The sequence below is a fragment of the Bombina bombina genome, chromosome 3 (genome assembly GCF_027579735.1).
Source record: "Bombina bombina isolate aBomBom1 chromosome 3, aBomBom1.pri, whole genome shotgun sequence".
Classification (NCBI taxonomy): domain Eukaryota; kingdom Metazoa; phylum Chordata; class Amphibia; order Anura; family Bombinatoridae; genus Bombina; species Bombina bombina.
Genome location: NC_069501.1, coordinates 1163672442 through 1163692280, shown reverse-complemented (window position 1 = coordinate 1163692280; position 19839 = coordinate 1163672442). Strand labels below are relative to the sequence as shown.

General features: G+C 42.9%; 1 protein-coding gene across 2 annotated transcripts in view; it reads right to left on the bottom strand.

Moving 5' to 3' along the window:
• The window catches only part of DCUN1D5 (defective in cullin neddylation 1 domain containing 5), a 93571-nt gene that overhangs the window by 38974 nt on the left and 34758 nt on the right, over positions 1 to 19839 (bottom strand). For both annotated transcript variants that reach the window (XM_053708576.1, XM_053708575.1), the window contains one exon: positions 2865 to 2956. In XM_053708576.1, the coding sequence (XP_053564551.1) occupies positions 2865 to 2956 (92 nt within the window). The remainder of the gene's footprint in view (positions 1 to 2864; positions 2957 to 19839) is intronic.

Sequence of the window (19839 nt, the reverse complement as noted above, 5' to 3'; positions counted from 1 at the left end):
TCCTGACTTCGGTCAGAAAAATCTTCATTGATAAGGAATCTATTATGGTTCCCAAGAAAATTGCCCTTGTACTTGGAAGTAAGGAACTTTTTTTCAAATTTACCTTCCATCCGTGAGATCGCAGGAAAGATAACATTTCCGTGTGGGATCTTGCTTGCTGAAAGGACAGCGCTTGAACCAGAATGTTGTCCAGATAAGGCGCCACTGCAATGCCCCGCAATCGGAGCACCGCCAACAGGGATCCCAAAACCTTTGAGAAAATTCTGGAAGCTGTGGCAAGGCCAAACGGAAGAGCCACGAACTGGAAGTGTTTGTCTAGAAATAGCCACTACTGTGTCAGCAACCTTAATCACCGATTGATTACCCTTCCTCTTGCGCTTTCCCTGCAGCATGGGAAAAGCAGACAACGCATCAGATACCGCTGATGACATTAGGGAAGCGATGTCTTGTAAGGTAACTCCAGTTGGAGTAAGAGAAAAAGCACAGGGCACTGGTTGAATGAATGCTAAATTTTGGAACGCTTGAGGAGAATGCTGCAGCATATCTTGAATATTGTCAGAAGGCTCCTCAATAGTATCCGCCTTAGACAATGCTGGCTCAGACAATGCTGGCTCAGACAAAAGTCTATCCCTATAATGTATAGATCTCTCAATACATGAGGAACAGAAAGGGATTGCTGGTTCTACATTAGCATCAAAACATAAAGAAAATGTAACATCTTGCAGGGTTTCTTGGTCCATCTTTATTCACCAATTAACAGACAAACTGATATTAAATTCAGAAATTATCCCCCAAAACAAAAAATTTGTTAATGTTCCTATAAATTTTAAACGAACAAAATAGCTGCTTTATTTTTGTGCTATTAAAATTAGACTATAGCCCCCAAATTAACTTCCAGACAACTCTACATCTCAGCTTAGCGTTGCTGAGGTGCTTACCTGCCTGCCTGCTAACGAAGTATATTACTTTGTAGCTGATCCGGACTCAACTCTATAAAGACTGCGGTCCGTAACCGCAACACTGCTGAATCTGTGATGCAGCTGAATTTTCCTCCGGAGACACAGAAAGTGAAAACAGGCAAGAAAAAAAGGCGCGCAATAAGAGCTGCCGCCGTAACTAACTCTGTCCATCATGGGCATAACCTGAAAACTCCCTATCGGCTACATGAATTACCACAGCCATCGGGAGTAAAGTATAAAAAACAAATACACCATCAAGAGCCAGATTCTCCTCGTCCCCAGTGCCTGATCTGCTGCCCTTAATAAAAATTCCCCTGACATAGGTGAATGTGACTTGTCCCCCAATGAAAGTAAAAGTGCTATCCTTTTTCTCTGCATGTCCCAGAAAAACAAAGTTAGCACTTAACTTAATATTTCTGCCAAGCAGCACGGCAGCTCACTAGGTTTGGGAGGCCAGTTCCCTCACATGGACCTGTGGGTAGAAGCAAAGACTGAGTAATCTTACTCAGGCTTGCATGGATAGGGCAGCATAAATACATGGGAGGGGCAGTGAGGATTGTACCCCACAAGTTCCCATTGCTTGAAAGCCACCTCTGCTCTACTGAAGAGACTGATATGGACTACGGCTACACCCTAGAGCAAAGCAGAACAATCTTGCACTGCTTAAAAAATAAAATCTTGCTTGAAGAATCTTTTCCTAAGTTTACCACTTCCTTCCTCTAACATAGGCAAAGAGAATGACTGGGGTTGGAGGGAAGGGACGTGATATTTAACAGCTTTGCTGTGGTGCTCTTTGCCGCCGCCTGCTTGGCAGGAGTGATATTCCCAACAGTAATTAGATGATCCGTGGACTCATTGTGTCATTAGAAAGAAAAAGGACAGGGGGAGAGCGAGAGAGAGCGAGAGATAGCGAGAGAGCGCAAAAGAAAGGAGGGGGAGAGAGAGAGCAAAAGAGAGGGGGAGAGAGAGCGCAAAAGAGAGGGGGAGAGAGAGCAAAAGAGAGGGGGAGAGAGAGCGCAAAAGTGAGGGGGAGAGAGAGCAAAAGAGAGGGGGAGAGAGAGCAAAAGAGAGGGGGAGAGAGAGCAAAAAAAGAAGGGGAGAGAGCGCAAAAAAGAGGGGGGGGGGAGAGCGCAAAAAAGAGGGGGGGAGAGCAAAAGAGAGGGGGAGAGAGAGAGCAAAAGAGAGGGGGAGAGAGAGCAAAAGAGAGGGGGGGGAGAGAGCAAAAGAGAGGGGGGGGAGAGAGCAAAAGAGAGGGGGGGGGAAAGAGCAAAAGAGAGGGGGGGAAAGAGCAAAAGAGAGGGGGGGGGAGAGAGCAAAAGAGGGGGGGGGAGAGAAAGCAAAAGTGATGGGGGGGGGGAGAGAGCAAAAGAGATGGGGGGGGGAGAGAGACCAAAAGAGATGGGGGGGGAGAGAGACCAAAAGAGATGGGGGGGAAGAGAGCAAAAGGGTGGTGAAAGAATCCACCTGGATGGATTCTTTCACCACCCTGCCATTTTCAGAATCCACCTGGATGCAGCATAAGCTGCATCCAGGTGGATTCTGAAAATGGCAAGGTGGTTCAGTCACCACAATAGACTGCCCTCTGGGCAGGTTTTCCCACTAGTAGTACATAATTACTATCCTTGCATCAATCCTTACTATTCTGTAAGGGGTTCAGTTGTTACAACCAGAATTGTTTTATCACTAAGCCATACATTATCAATAATCATAAAGTATAGGGGTCTGTTGACAATGAAGTTTACTACTTGGTTTAGTGAAATACAGATACAGACGTAGCAGTATTTGAATGTTATGACCATTATAAGAATATCAATATGTATTTTAAAATTTCTCACTAATAGTATGAACTCCTTTACAATCATTTCATGCAGAATACAGTTATTTCAATAAAAACAAGTGCCTTACTGTAAAGAAGACATTCCTTTTAACCATTCTTCCTTGGTAAAAAAGCCCATGCTTTCAGCTTCTAGTTTCCATGCTAGAACCAACATAATGATCTGATAAAAAAAAAAAAAAAATGAAAACAATGAACACCAATTTCTCACTACAGAACTGCTATTGGACGCTTTATTCACTACAAATAAATACTTAAAATGGAAAGTCTACACTAAAATTGTTATTGTTTAAAAAGATAGCTAATGCCTTTAGTACCCATTCCCCAGCTTTGCACAATCAACATTGATATATTAATATACTTTATAACATTTAAACCTCTAAATTTCTGCTGTTTCTAAGCCACTATAGAGAGCCTCTTATCACATGCTTTTTTATTTGCTTTTCACAACAGGAGACTGTTAGTTCATGTAGGCCATATAGATAACATTGTGCTCAAGCCCAAGGAGTTATTTAAGATTTATCACAACAGTACTAAATGCAAGTCAATAGATAATAAAAAAAGTGATCAGGGGGCTGTCAGAAGAGGCTTAGATACAAGGTAATTACAGAGGTAAAAAGTATATTAAGTATATTGCACTAGATATTTCTTTGCATAAATGTTATGTAGATAATCCATTTATATATAGCCCATCTGGGAGTGTTTTTGTAAAATCTATACTAAAAAGTCATCTTATGCACAACACACAAGACTAAAAGTCAGGAATCTTGTCTGCCCCCAGATTAGCACATAGTGCCCATAGTCTGGTTAAAGGGACATTGTACACTAGATTTTTCTTTGCATACATGTTTTGTAGATGATCCATTCATTTAGCACGTCTGGGAGTGTTTTTGTAACAATGCATAGTTTTGCTGGTTTTTGTTTTTGTTTTTAAATAACGTGTTGATAACCAAGCCTCAAAGTATGAGATGTAGAACCAGGTCTACAGAGTCCTGCTGGTCTTGTTTGTGTAATCTGTCTTTTCATATGCAGGAAAGGGGTCTGCTCTTCCCAGCCCCTTTCAGTTAGTGTCGCAACCTAACCTCATCAACAGTGCTAAACTTAAAGATGCTAAGAAAGTTTTTAAAAGGTTTTATACTGGATTTTTACATCAGTATCTGTGCATATTCTTCTTTATAGTAGTGTCTGTTACATGCATAAAAAAATGGTGTACACTATCCCTTTAACTGAAACAAAAGAAAGATGATTATTTTGTAAATTTTTCATCCATATTTCTCCCTCATTTTCTGTTTGTTTCTAGTATATTAAAGGTCCCCTCCCCAATAATAATAAAAACATTTTTAAATGACAAGACTCATCTGTTGCCTTTCAATAAATTACCATTTCATTTAGACATAAAAACATTCCTAATACCTTAACACCATTTTTTGCAGGAATGTCTTTTCAATGGCCCATCTCCCTCCAACATTTGCCTTCTTTGTAGGAGACAATCCAGACTAGTTACTGGAGTAGAGATGCTTTGCAATGGCCATTTTATTAGTTAAAATCACGTTTAGGCAGTATTTTTATTATTATTCTTTATTTATAAAGCGCCAACAGATTCCGCAGAGCTGCCCATGGGTCAAAGATGAAAGTACAACAAAGAAACAATACAATAAAAGACAATTTTACAGACAAATAATGGGGGAATTGAGGGCCCTATTCCCGTGGGAATTTACAATCTAAATGGGTAGGGAGATGGGAAAAAGGAGGTGGGGACTGCAAAGGTAAAAATGATATTAGTGAGGAGATAGGTGAGGGCAACTGATATGTAAATGATGATGATGATAAGCTTCCCTGAACAAAAAGGTCTTTAGGGAGCGTTTAAAGGAGAAGAGGAGGTTAGGGGAAAGTCTGACAGCTCAAGGAAGTGCGTTCCAGAGGGACGGTGCCGCACGAGAGAAGTCCTGAAGTCTAGCATGGGAGAAGGTGATGGTAGAGGACGTAAGGAGCAGGTCGTTGTTGGATCTTAGGGGGCGGGCTGGAGTATATTTGTTGATGAGTGAGAACAGGTAGGGTAGGGCATTGGTGAGGGGCTTTGTAGGTCAGGGTGAGAATTTTGAATTTAATTCTGCTGTAAATGGGGAGCCAGTGAAGAGACTTACAGAGAGGTGCAGCAAAAACAGAGCGTCGGGAGAGGTGGATTAGCCTGGAAGATGCATTTAGGATGGATTGAAGGGGAGAGAGGCGGGAGGCCAGTTAGTAGGTTATTACAGTAGTCAAGTCGGAAAATTAACAGGGAGTGGTTTAGCTGTTTCAGCGCTCAGAAACTGATGAATTTTGGAGATATTGCGTAGGTGGTTGCGGCAGGATGAAGAAACAATTGGATGTGGGGAATGAAGGACAGATTTGAGTCCAGCGTGACTCCAAGGCAGCGGACTTGGGGTGATGGGGAAATAGTGGTGCCAACAGTGATAGAAAAATTAAAAACTGGAGTAGAGTTAGAGGGGGGGATTAGAAGTAGTTCGGTCTTGAACATGTTTATTTTTAGGTGGTGAGAAGCCATCCAGGAGGAAATGCCACATAAGCAGTCGCTGATGTGAGAATTGACAAAAGGAGAGAGTGCAGGGGTGGATAGGTAGATCTAAGTATCATCAGCATAGAGGTGATAGTTGAAATCATAGCTGTTGATGAGTTTACACAGTGAAGAAGTGTAAATAGAGAAGAGTAGAGGACCCAGGACAGTGCCTTGAGGTACTCCAACAGACAGAGGCAATGGAGAGGAGGAGTCGCCAGCAAGAGAGACGGAGAAGGGTCTGTTAGAGAGATAAGAGTGAATCCAGGAGAGGGCAGTGTCACAGAGCCCAAGAAAGCTGAGAGTCTGTAGGAGGATGGGATGGTCAACAGTGTCCAAGGCAGCAGAGAGGTCAAGTAAGAGGAGAATAGAGTAGTAGCCATTGTTCTTAGCAGAAAGGAGATCGTAAGTAACCGTAGTGAGGGCAGTCTCAGTTGAGTGTTGGGGGTCGAGCAATGAGTTGGAGCACAGGAAGTGGGTTAGGCGATCGAAAACTAGTTTTTCAAGGATTTTTGAAGTTAGCGGGAGCAGTGATATGGGGCGGTAGTTTGCAGAAGAGTTAGGGTTAAGGGAGGGTTTTTGAGGATGGGGGTGACCTTTGCATGTTTGAAGGAGGCAGGGAAGGAACCGGTAGAAAGGGATAGGTTGAATATGTGAGTAAGAGCTGGAGTGAGGGTGGGAGACAGAGAAGGTATTAGATGTGAAGGAATAGGGTCAAGTGGGCAGGTAGTGAAGTGTGAGGAAGACAATAGGGAACCCACTTCACTCTCAGTGGTTGGGAGGAGGGTGCAGAGTGTGACAGAGGGGGTCACAGGGAGCGAAGTTGGGAGATTGCAGGCTTGTGTTGGGATGTTGCTTCGGATGGTAAGTGTTTTATTGAAAAAGTAGTCAGCCAGGTCTTGAGCGCTGAATGCGGTGATGAAGGAGGTGGATCTCACCTTATCACCTCTGCGGAGGCTAATTAAGGACAGATATTAGCAGGGTTAGGCTTGTAATGGCTGCTCTATAAATTATATATATTTACAACTCTCAGAATTGGAAAACCCACAATTTTAAGAGATAAATTATATAAAAAAGGGGGAAAACAAAGAATATTGCCATTTTAACTAAGCATAAACATTTTATATTACAATCTCAAAATGTTCTATGTTCAGTGATTGGTTAGGTGATCACAATAGTTTAATATCAATGAGTCCACCCACTCACAGAAGAGAAATGGGTGTATTTTATGGGGAAAAGTGAGATAAGAGCATAATGATTATTTTTTATAAAAACATGGTATCTCAGGAATTGGCAGTAAAGACTGAGGACTGAATATTACTGCACAAAAAGCCATCACCAATGGCCTAAAATATCCTTTTGAAAGTGTGTGTGTGGGGGGGGGGGGGGGGCTGAACTGTTTTGTATTGTTCATATAATTGCACTGTTTTCTGCTGTTCATACACTTGTTCGATTATTACTGTTTTACATCTTTAACTTTGTTTTATGAACATAACGGGTCTTTATGGCGCAGATTGCACTGAATCATAACAATTTATTCTCTTCACTCTAGAGTGGAATCTACTGATAGTATATTGACTAGTGTTCTTATCGTTGGGGAGAAGCCCTAGGGTGCCAAACTGTAAGTAAAGCACATTCACACAAACACAACATAATTCACAAAATTCACAAGCCGAACATAACCTTTGGAAAAGCTATACTCTCTAGCAGAACACGCTAAGATAGCTCACACTAAGAATAAAATGGGAACAAGGATGGTTTCCTGGAATGTGGGAGGGGTTACATCACCTATTAAACAGAAAACCATACTTAAACTAAAGTCTAAGCAGACCGATATAGCTATATTGCAGGAGACACACCACAAAAATGTAGAGCACCAAAAACTTAAAGGGCCACTGTAAGTAAATATTTTCTATGCCTGTTACTAACTAACTACCCCAAATACGCTTTTTATCAATAGCATTTCATTAACATATCTCTACCGTATATCAGAAATCTTGTCTGCAAATTTAATTGTTTTCCAAACCCACTCCGTGGGTATCCTTTGCTCTGTACCAATCCATTTACAATACCTAGGTTTCAAAATGGCGCTTTAAACACAAAGTTATTGGTTTAAGTATTTTGAACATGCAGTGCTGAAAATAGTGGGCAGGATAACGTGACATCATCGGCGAATAAAAGATATAACTTTTAGAATGTTATGAAACTTCATTTTGGAGAAAATATAGGTCAGTAGGTTTTAATTAATGTTTATTAACTTTAATATGTTAGTTGTTTAGCTTAAAAATTGTAACAGAAAGTAATCCTTTAAGCATGGTTGGGTGAGGGAGGTCATATACATGAAATACGATACCACTAGGGCTAGGGGAGTCGCCATCCTTTTTAGGAAAAACCTAGACTACAAAATACTCAAAACCCTTACAGATACAAAAGGCAGATACCTACTACTCCAGTTAGAGATCAAAAGAAGTTTGGTGACTCTAGGTGGCGTGTATGGCCCGCATAGACACAAACAAGACTTTTGGAGCGAATTAAGAACACAACTTCTCAGATACTGGGGGGTGACTTTAACGTTGTACCACAGACTCCAGCAGACAGATTCAAAAATCCCAATTCAACAAATTGTCAAAAACTGCCATCAAAATGAAAAGGTAATCCCTAATGCTGAATAAATTGAAAAAAGGCACTCTCTCTCATAGATATTTGGAGGAATAGAAATCCTGAAGCAAGGGATTACACATGTTACCCCTGCAAAAGACACTGTCACGCAAAGATTTTTTCCTCATTTCTGATTTTTTGAGCCCAAGAGTCACTGATGCCACGATAGACACTCCCCCTATATCACACCATGCACCAACACTTCTTAAACTGACGCTAGGAAAGATACAAAGATCAACAAACCACTGGTCCTTTCCCAAATACTTATACCACAACTTTAATCTCAGAAGGCACTTAGTTGGGGAATGGTTAGCATACAAATCTCTAAATCTACAACACGTAACAGACCCGATATTATACTGGGAGGCAGGCAAAGCCGTTCTCAGAGAGGTGATCACCTCCTATGTCATTGCAGAGGGGGGAAAAAAGCCAGGGAAGAGCTAGCGCTGAGACAACTAATAAATGCTAGAAACAAATATCTCAGACATCCGACGGAGATACTTAAACAAAAATATAAAGACATTAAGGCCCAAAGAGACACAATGCTAACCCAAAATGCGGCTAGAGACATGCAAGCAGCACACGCCAAATTTTACAGGCATGGAAACAAAACAGGGCGTCTATTGGCAAGAATAACGAAAAGCACAAAAAAACAGCCATATTAGATGAGGGTATCACAAAGAAGACAAAAAAATACTAGACAAATACAAGAAATATTCAAAAATTATTACACACAGCTATATAAAGGGGTAAATGTAGATGAGGAGGCCAAGTATACATTTTAGAACAACATAAATCTTCCCAACCTAACAGAAAAACAGAATTTATGCTTACCTGATAAATTACTTTCTCCAACGGTGTGTCCGGTCCACGGCGTCATCCATAACTTGTGGGAATATTCTCTTCCCCAACAGGAAATGGCAAAGAGCACAGCAAAAGCTGTCCATATAGTCCCTCCCAGGCTCCGCCCCCCCCAGTCATTCGACCGACGGATAGGAGAAAAAAAGGAGAAACTATAGGGTGCCGTGGTGACTGTAGTGTATAAAGAAAGACATTTTTCAAACCTGATTAAAAAACCAGGGCGGGCCGTGGACCGGACACACCGTTGGAGAAAGTAATTTATCAGGTAAGCATAAATTCTGTTTTCTCCAACATTGGTGTGTCCGGTCCACGGCGTCATCCATAACTTGTGGGAACCAATACCAAAGCTTTAGGACAAATTTCTCCCAAAAATAGCCTCCGAGGAAGCAAAAGTATCAAATTTGTAGAATTTGGCAAAAGTGTGCAGAGAAGACCAAGTCGCTGCCTTACATATCTGATCAACAGAAGCCTCGTTCTTGAAGGCCCATGTGGAAGCCACAGCCCTAGTAGAGAGAGCTGTGATTCGTTCAGGAGGCTGCCGTCCGGCAGTCTCGTAAGCCAATCGGATGATGCTTTTCAGCCAGAAAGAAAGAGAGGTAGCAGTAGCCTTTTGACCTCTCCTCTTGCCAGAATAAACGACAAACAGAGAAGAAGTTTGTCTGAAATCCTTTGTTGCTTCTAAATAGAACTTTAAAGCACGGACTACATCTAAATTGTGTAACAAACGTTCCTTCTTTGAAACTGGATTCGGACACAAAGAAGGAACAACTATTTCCTGGTTAATATTCTTGTTGGAAACAACTTTTGGAAGAAAACCAGGCTTGGTACGCAAAACAACCTTATCTGAATGGAACACCAGATAGGGAGGGTCACACTGCAAAGCAGATAATTCAGAAACTCTTCTAGCAGAAGAAATAGCAACCAAAAACAGAACTTTCCAAGATAATAACTTGATATCTATGGAACGTAAGGGTTCAAACGGAACCCCTTGAAGAACTGAAAGAACAAAATTTAGACTCCAGGGAGGAGTCAAAGGTCTGTAAACAGGCTTGATCCTGACCAAAGCCTGTACAAAAGCTTGAACATCTGGCACAGCTGCCAGTCGTTTGTGTAACAAGACAGATAGAGCAGGAATCTGTCCTTTTAGAGAACTCGCTGACAATCCCTTATCCAAACCTTCTTGGAGAAAAGAGAGGATCCTGGGAATCTTAATCTTACTCCATGAGAATCCATTGGATTCACACCAACAGATATATCTTTTCCATATTTTATGGTAAATCTTTCTAGTCACGGGTTTTCTGGCTTGGACCAAAGTATCTATCACTGAATCCGAAAAACCGCGCTTGGATAAAATCAAGCGTTCAATTTCCAAGCAGTCAGCTGGAGAGAAACTAGATTTGGATGTTCGAATGGACCTTGCACTAGAAGATCCTGTCTCAAAGGTAGCTTCCATGGTGGAGCCGATGACATATTCACCAGGTCTGCATACCAAGTCCTGCGTGACCACGCAGGAGCTATCAGAATCACCGAGGCCTTCTCCTGTTTGATCCTGGCTACCAGCCTGGGAAGGAGAGGGAACGGCGGAAACGCATAAGCTAGGTTGAAGGACCAAGGCGCCACTAATGCATCCACTAGAGTCGCCTTGGGATCCCTGGATCTGGACCCGTAGCAAGGAACCTTGAAGTTCTGACGAGACGCCATCAGATCCATGTCTGGAATGCCCCATAATTGAGTCAACTGGGCAAACACCTCCGGGTGAAGTTCCCACTCCCCCGGATGGAAAGTCTGACGACTCAGATAATCCGCCTCCCAGTTGTCTACTCCTGGGATGTGGATTGCAGATAGGTGGCAGGAGTGATCCTCCGCCCATTTGATGATTTTGGACACCTCTCTCATCGCCAAGGAACTCCTTGTTCCCCCCTGATGGTTGATGTAAGCAACAGTCGTCATTTCTGACTGGAATCTTATGAATCTGGCCTTCGCTAGTTGAGGCCAAGCCCGGAGAGCATTGAATATCGCTCTCAGTTCCAGAATGTTTGTCGGGAGAAGAGACTCTTCCCGAGACCATAGACCCTGAGCTTTCAGGGAATCCCAGACCGCGCCCCAGCCTAATAGACTGGCGTCGGTCGTGACGATGACCCACTCTGGTCTGCGGAAGCTCATTCCCTGGGACAGGTGATCCTGGGTCAGCCACCAACGGAGTGAGTGTCTGGTCATCTGATCTACTTGAATCATTGGAGACAAGTCTGTATAGTCCCCATTCCACTGCTTGAGCATGCACAGTTGTAATGGTCTTAGATGAATTCGAGCAAAAGGAACTATGTCCATTGCTGCAACCATCAACCCTACTACTTCCATGCACTGAGCTATGGAAGGCTGCAGAATAGAGTGAAGAACTTGACAAGCGTTTAGAAGCTTTGACTTTCTGACTTCTGTCAGGAAGATCTTCATTTCTAAAGAATCTATTATTGTTCCCAAAAAGGGAACTCTTGTCGACGGAGACAGGGAACTCTTTTCTACGTTCACCTTCCACCCGCGAGATCTGAGAAAGGCTAGAACAATGTCTGTATGAGCCTTTGCTTTGGAAAGAGACGACGCTTGAATTAGGATGTCGTCCAGATAAGGTGCCACTGCAATACCCCTTGGTCTTAGAACTGCGAAAAGGGACCCGAGCACCTTTGTGAAAATCCTTGGAGCAGTGGCTAGCCCGAATGGGAGAGCCACAAACTGGTAATGCTTGTCCAGAAAGGCGAACCTTAGGAACTGATAATGATCTTTGTGGATAGGAATATGTAGATACACATCCTTTAAATCCACAGTAGTCATAAATTGACCCTCCTGGATTGTAGGTAAAATCGTTTGAATGGTTTCCATTTTGAACGATGGAACTCTGAGAAATTTGTTTAGAATTTTTAAATCCAGAATTGGTCTGAAAGTTCCCTCTTTCTTGGGAACTACAAACAGATTTGAGTAAAACCCCTGACCTTGTTCCACCGTTGGAACTGGGTGTATCACTCCCATCTTTAACAGGTCTTCTACACAATGTAAGAATGCCTGTCTCTTTATTTGGTTTGAAGATAAGCGAGACATGTGGAACCTTCCCCTTGGGGGTAGTTCCTTGAATTCTAGAAGATAACCCTGAGAGACTATTTCTAGTGCCCAGGGATCCTGAACATCTCTTGCCCAAGCCTGAGCAAAGAGAGAGAGTCTGCCCCCTACTAGATCCGGTCCCGGATCGGGGGCTACCCCTTCATGCTGTTTTGGTAGCAGCAGCAGGCTTCTTGGCCTGTTTACCCTTGTTCCAGCCTTGCATCGGTTTCCAAGCTGGTTTAGTTTGGGAAGCGTTACCCTCTTGCCTAGAGGCTGCAGAGTTGGAGGCCGGTCCGTTCCTGAAATTAGGAAAGGAACGAAAATTGGACTTATTCTTAGCCTTGAAAGGCCTATCTTGTGGGAGGGCATGGCCCTTACCCCCAGTGATGTCTGAAATAATTTCTTTCAATTCTGGCCCAAAAAGGGTCTTACCTTTTAAAGGGATATTAAGCAATTTTGTCTTGGAAGATACATCCGCCGACCAAGACTTTAGCCAGAGCGCTCTGCGCGCCACAATTGCAAACCCTGAATTTTTCGCCGCTAATCTCGCTAACTGCAAAGCGGCATCTAAAATAAAGGAATTAGCTAACTTAAGTGCGTGAATTCTGTCCATGACTTCCTCATACGGAGTCTCCCTACTGAGCGACTTTTCCAGTTCCTCGAACCAGAACCACACCGCTGTAGTGACAGGAATAATACATGAAATAGGTTGAAGGAGGTAACCTTGCTGTACAAAAATCTTTTTAAGCAAACCCTCCAATTTTTTATCCATAGGATCTTTGAAAGCACAATTGTCCTCAATAGGAATGGTCATGCGTTTGGCTAGTGTAGAAACCGCCCCCTCGACCTTAGGGACTGTTTGCCATAAGTCCTTTCTGGGGTCGACCATAGGGAATAATTTCTTAAATATAGGAGGAGGGACAAAAGGTATGCCTGACTTCTCCCACTCCTTATTCACTATGTCCACCACCCGTTTGGGTATTGGAAAAGCATCAGGGTGCACCGGGACCTCAAGGAACTTGTCCATCTTGCACAATTTTTCTGGGATGACCAGATTGTCACAATCATCCAGAGTAGATAGCACCTCTTTAAGCAATGCGCGGAGATGCTCTAATTTAAATTTAAATGTCACAACATCAGGTTCTGCCTGCTGAGAAATTCTTCCTGTATCAGAAATTTCCCCATCTGACAAAACCTCCCTCATTGCCACTTCAGATTGGTGTGAGGGTATGACAAAAAAACATAATTTATGCTTACCTGATAAATTCCTTTCTCCTGTAGTGTAGTCAGTCCACGGGTCATCATTACTTATGGGATATTAACTCCTCCCCAACAGGAAGTGCAAGAGGATCACCCAAGCAGAGCTGCTATATAGCTCCTCCCCTCTACGTCACACCCAGTCATTCGACCGAGAACCAAACGAGAAAGGAGAAACTATAGGGTGCAGTGGTGACTGGAGTATAATTTAAAAATTTAGACCTGCCTTAAAGTGATGGTAAACTCATTTAATTGATAATCACATATTTACATTTGTAAGTTTATAATTTACTAAACCGCATTATCCGTTTTATATATTTATATGTATTTTATTGTAAATTTTAATAATTTTATTTAACCTTGTTGCTCTGCTTCTCTCCGCCTTACTCCGCCCCTCTTATCTATCTCTAACACTATTATGTGCTTTGTCCTGTCTCCACCCTCTCCTCACGTCAGAATGTTTGCTCCCGATATTCTAATTTTTAACGCATGCGCATTGGTTTGCATGAGTATATCAAGTAAACATTGACTCGTGACATTCAATGTTTACTTTTTCATTGCGATCGCAACATTTCTGTGTATCGGGTGTGCGAGCAGTCTTACCCATTTAGAAAAGGTTAATATTCCATAAGTCCTAACGGAGTGCCGTGTTGAAACTAACATAACACGCATGCGTCAAATAGAATGTGCACGCGCAAAATCTGCTGATTGGTTGTTACGATCCTAGGAATTGGTTGTTAGGGCGCATGCGCAAAAAATGTATTGCAGGAAGCCTGTCTAGCGACAGGAAAGATCATTGGACACACAAAGGAAAAATGTATGTGACGTCACGGTGGGCTGGCGATTTTACGGAACCAGTATATTCTTTATTAGGAAATAGTAAGTAAATGGCTATATCATGTTTTAATGGAAATTTTGTGTGAAGATGTAATAAAAATAGACAATCTTGATGAAATATTATGCCTATACTGAGTTTACCATCCCTTTAAAAAACAGGGCGGGCCGTGGACTGACTACACTACAGGAGAAAGGAATTTATCAGGTAAGCATAAATTATGTTTTCTCCTGTTAAGTGTAGTCAGTCCACGGGTCATCATTACTTATGGGATACCAATACCAAAGCTAAGTACACGGATGATGGGAGGGACAGGCAGGATCTCTATACGGAAGGAACCACTGCCTGAAGAACCTTTCTCCCAAAAACAGCCTCCGAAGAAGCAAAAGTGTCAAATTTGTAAAATTTGGAAAAAGTATGAAGAGAAGACCAAGTTGCAGCCTTGCAAATCTGTTCAACAGAGGCCTCGTTCTTAAAGGCCCAAGTGGAAGCCACAGCTCTAGTAGAATGAGCTGTAATCCTTTCAGGAGGTTGCTGTTCAGCAGTCTCATAGGCCAAGCGTATTATGCTACGAAGCCAAAAGGATAGAGAGGTAGCAGATGCTTTTTGACCTCTCCTCTGTCCAGAATAAACGACAAAAAGGGAAGAAGTTTGTCGAAAATCTTTAGTTGCCTGTAAATAAAATTTCAGGGCACGGACTACATCTAGATTGTGCAGAAGTCGTTCCTTCTTTGAAGAAGGGTTAGGACACAATGATGGAACAACAATCTCTTGATTGATATTCTTGTTAGTGACTACCTTAGGTAAGAACCCAGGTTTAGTACGCAGAACTACCTTATCTGAATGAAAAATCAGATACAGAGAATCACAATGTAAGGCTGATAATTCAGAGACTCTACGAGCCGAGGAAATAGCCATTAAAAACAGAACTTTCCAAGATAACAGCTTGATATCAATGGAGTGAAGGGGTTCAAACGGAAAACCCTGTAAAACGTTAAGAACTAAGTTTAAGCTCCACGGCGGAGCAACAGTCTTAAACACAGGCTTAATCCTGGCCAAAGCCTGACAAAAAGCCTGAACGTCTGGAACTTCTGACAGACGCTTGTGTAAAAGGATGGACAGAGCTGAGATCTGTCCCTTTAACGAACTAGCAGATAAACCCTTTTCTAAACCTTCTTGTAGAAAAGACAATATCCTAGGAATCCTAACCTTACTCCATGAGTAACCCTTGGATTCGCACCAGTGTAAGTATTTACGCCATATCTTATGGTAAATTTTCCTGGTAACAGGTTTCCTAGCCTGTATTAAGGTATCAATTACTGGCTCCGAAAATCCACGCTTTGATAAAATTAAGCGTTCAATTTCCATGCAGTCAGCTTCAGAGAAAGTAGATTTTGATGTTTGAAAGGACCCTGAATTAGAAGGTCCTGTCTCAGAGGCAGAGACCAAGGTGGACAGGATGACATGTCCACTAGATCTGCATACCAGGTCCTGCGTGGCCACGCAGGCGCTATTAGAATCACCGATGCTTTCTCCTGTTTGATCCTGGCAATCAAACGAGGAAGCATCGGGAAGGGTGGAAACACATAAGCCATCCTGAAGGTCCAAGGTGCTGTCAAGGCATCTATCAGGACCGCTCCCGGGTCCCTGGACCTGGACCCGTAACGAGGAAGCTTGGCGTTCCGGCGAGACGCCATGAGATCCATATCTGGTTTGCCCCAACGTCGAAGTATTTGGGCAAAGACCTCCGGATGAAGTTCCCACTCCCCCGGATGAAAAGACTGGCGACTTAGGAAATCCGCCTCCCAGTTGTCCAGCGAATTATCTTTGATACTTCCATCATCGCTAAGGAACTTCTTGTCCCTCCCTGATGGTTGATGTAAGCCACAGTCGTGATGTTGTCCGACTGAAACCTGATAAACCTCAGAGTTGCTAACTGAGGCCAAGCCAGAAGGGCATTGAGAACTGCTCTCAATTCCAGAATGTTTATTGGAAGGAGACTCTCCTCTTGAGTCCATGATCCCTGAGCCTTCAGGGAATTCCAGACAGCGCCCCAACCTAGAAGGCTGGCGTCTGTAGTTACAATTGTCCAGTCTGGCCTGCTGAAGGGCATCCCCCTGGACAGATGTGGCCGAGAAAGCCACCATAGAAGAGAATCTCTGGTCTCCTGATCCAGATTCAGCGTAGGGGACAAATCTGAGTAATCCCCATTCCACTGACTTAGCATGCACAATTGCAGCGGTCTGAGGTGCAGGCGTGCAAAAGGAACAATGTCCATTGCCGCTACCATTGAGCCGATTACCTCCATGCATTGAGCCACTGACGGGTGTTGAATGGAATGAAGGGCACGGCAAGCATTTAGAAGCTTTGTTAACCTGTCCTCTGTCAGGTAAATTTATAGATTCTGTAGAAATGAAAGAGTCCCCAAGAAGGGAACTCTTGTGAGTGGTAAGAGAGAACTCTTCTCCTCGTTTACTTTCCACCCATGTGATCTTAGAAATGCCAGTACTAACTCTGTATGAGACTTGGCAGTTTGAAAGCTTGACGCTTGTATCAGAATGTCGTCTAGGTACGGAGCTACCGAAATTCCTCGCGGTCTTAGTACCGCCAGAAGAGAGCCCAGAACCTTTGTAAATATTCTTGGAGCCGTAGCCAACCCGAAGGGAAGAGCTACAAACTGGTAATGCTTGTCTAGGAAGGCAAACCTTAGATACCGGTAATGTTCTCTGTGAATCGGTATGTGAAGGTAAGCATCCTTTAAATCCACTGTGGTCATGTACTGACCTCTTTGGATCATGGGTAAGATTGTCCGAATAGTTTCCATCTTGAATGATGGAACTCTTAGGAATTTGTTTAGGATCTTTAAATCCAATATAGGTCTGAAGGTTCCCTCTTTTTTGGGAACCACAAACAGATTTGAGTAAAACCCTTGTCCGTGTTCCGACCGCGGAACTGGATGGATCACTCCCATTAGTAAAAGGTCTTGTACACAGCGTAGAAACGCCTCTTTCTTTATCTGGTTTGTTGACAACCTTGAAAGGTGAAATCTCCCTTGTGGAGGAGAAGCTTTGAAGTCCAGAAGATATCCCTGAGATATGATCTCCAACGCCCAGGGATCCTGGACATCTCTTGCCCAAGCCTGGGCGAAGAGAGAGAGTCTGCCCCCCACTAGATCCGTTACCGGATCGGGGGCCCTCACTTCATGCCGTCTTAGGGGCAGCAGCAGGCTTTCTGGCCTGCTTGCCCTTGTTCCAGGCCTGGTTAGGTTTCCAGCCTTGTCTGTAGCGAGCAACAGCTCCTTCCTGTTTTGGAGCAGAGGAAGTTGAAGCTGCTCCTGCCTTGAAATTACGAAAGGCACGAAAATTAGACTGTCTAGCCCTGGGTTTGGCTCTGTCTTGAGGCAGGGCATGGCCTTTACCTCCCGTAATATCAGCGATAATTTCTTTCAAACCGGGCCCGAATAAAGTCTGCCCCTTGAAAGGTATGTTAAGTAGTTTCGATTTAGAAGTTACATCAGCTGACCAGGATTTTAGCCACAGCGCTCTGCGTGCCTGAATGGCGAATCCGGAATTCTTAGCCGTAAGTTTAGTTAAATGTACTACGGCATCAGAAATAAATGAATTAGCTAGCTTAAGGGTTTTAAGCTTAAGTGAAATCTCATCTAATGTCGCTGAGTCAAGGGTCTCTTCCAGAGACTCAAACCAAAATGCTGCCGCAGCCGTGACAGGCGCAATGCATGCAAGGGGTTGTAATATAAAACCTTGTTGGACAAACATTTTCTTAAGGTAACCCTCTAACTTTTTATCCATTGGATCTGAAAAGGCACAGCTATCCTCCACCGGGATAGTGGTACGCTTAGCTAAAGTAGAAACTGCTCCCTCCACCTTAGGGACCGTTTGCCATAAGTCCCGTGTGGTGGCGTCTATTGGAAACATTTTTCTGAATATAGGAGGGGGTGAGAAAGGCACACCGGGTCTGTCCCACTCCTTAGTAATAATTTCAGTAAGTCTCTTAGGTATAGGAAAAACATCAGTACTCGTCGGTACCGCAAAATATTTATCCAACCTACACATTTTCTCTGGGATTGCAACTGTGTTACAATCATTCAGAGCCGCTAACACCTCCCCTAGCAATACACGGAGGTTTTCCAGTTTAAACTTAAAATTTGAAATGTCTGAATCCAATTTATTTGGATCAGATCCGTCACCCGCAGAATGAAGCTCTCCGTCCTCATGCTCTGCATATTGTGACGCAGTATCAGACATGGCCCTAGCATTATCAGTATACTCTGTTCTCATCCCAGAGTGATCTCGTTTACCTCTAAGTTCTGGCAATTTAGACAAAACTTCAGTCATAACATTAGCCATGTCTTGTAAAGTGATTTGTAATGGCCGCCCTGATGTACTTGGCGTTACAATATCACGCACCTCCTGAGCGGGAGATGCAGGTACTGACAGGTGAGGCAAGTTAGTCGGCATAACTTCCCCCTCGTTGTCTGGTGAATGTTGCTTAACATGTACAGATTGACTTTTATTTAAAGTAGCATCAATGCAATTAGTACATAAATTTCTATTGGGCTCCACCTTGGCTTTTGAACATATTGCACAAAGAGTTTCCTCTGTGTCAGACATGTTTAAACAAACTAGCAATTAGACTAGCAAGCTTGGAAATATTTTTCAACTAAATTTACAAGCAATATGAAAAATCGTTACTGTGCCTTTAAGAAGCACACAAAAAAACTGACACAGTTGAATAAAAATGAACCGGATTAGTTATATAAACCAAATTTAGCAAAGGATTGCACACATTAGCAATGGATGATTAACCCTTAATATCAGAAAAAAAAACGTATAACAATTGACAATATAAGCGTTTTTATCACAGTCAAGCACAGTCTCACAGGTCTGCTGTGAGTGATTACCTCCCTCAAAACTAGTTTTGAAGACCCCTGAGCTCAGTGGAGACGTCCTGGATCATGCAGGGAGAAAAAGACAGACTGTGACTGAATTTCTGATGCGTAGTAAAAGCGCCAAAATAGGCCCCTCCCACTCACACTACAACAGTGAGGGAAGCTCAGTAAACTGTTTTAATTTAAAACAACGACAGCCATGTGGAAAATAAAGCCCAAAACAATTTTCACCAAGTACCTCAGATAATTAAACGATTTAACATGCCAGTAAACGTTTAAAATCTAATATATGAAATGTCATTAAAAAGCCTGCTGCTAGTCGCTCACACTGCAAGTTAGGCTAAAAGTTATATGCATACAGTATTTTCCCAGAGAAGTGCCATTCCCCAGAAATAATTAAGTGAAAACATATATACATGTCAGCCTGATACAAGTTGCTACTACTGCATTTAAGGCTGTACTTACATTATATCGGTATTAGCAGTATTTTCAAAGTCAATTCCATTCCTTAGAAAATAATATACTGCAACATACCTCTTTGCAGGTGAACCTGCCCGCTGTCCCCTGATCTGAAGTTACCTTACTCCTCAGAATGGCCGAGAACAGCAAACGGATCTAAGTTACGTCCGCTAAGATCATATACAAAAACTCAGGTAGATTCTTCTTCAAATTCTGCCTGAGAAGGAAACAACACACTCCGGTGTCGTTTAAAATAAACTTTTGATTGAAGATATAAAAAAAACTAAGTTTAATCACCACAGTCCTCTCACACATCCTATCTATTAGTTGGGTGCAAGAGAATGACTGGGTGTGACGTAGAGGGGAGGAGCTATATAGCAGCTCTGCTTGGGTGATCCTCTTGCACTTCCTGTTGGGGAGGAG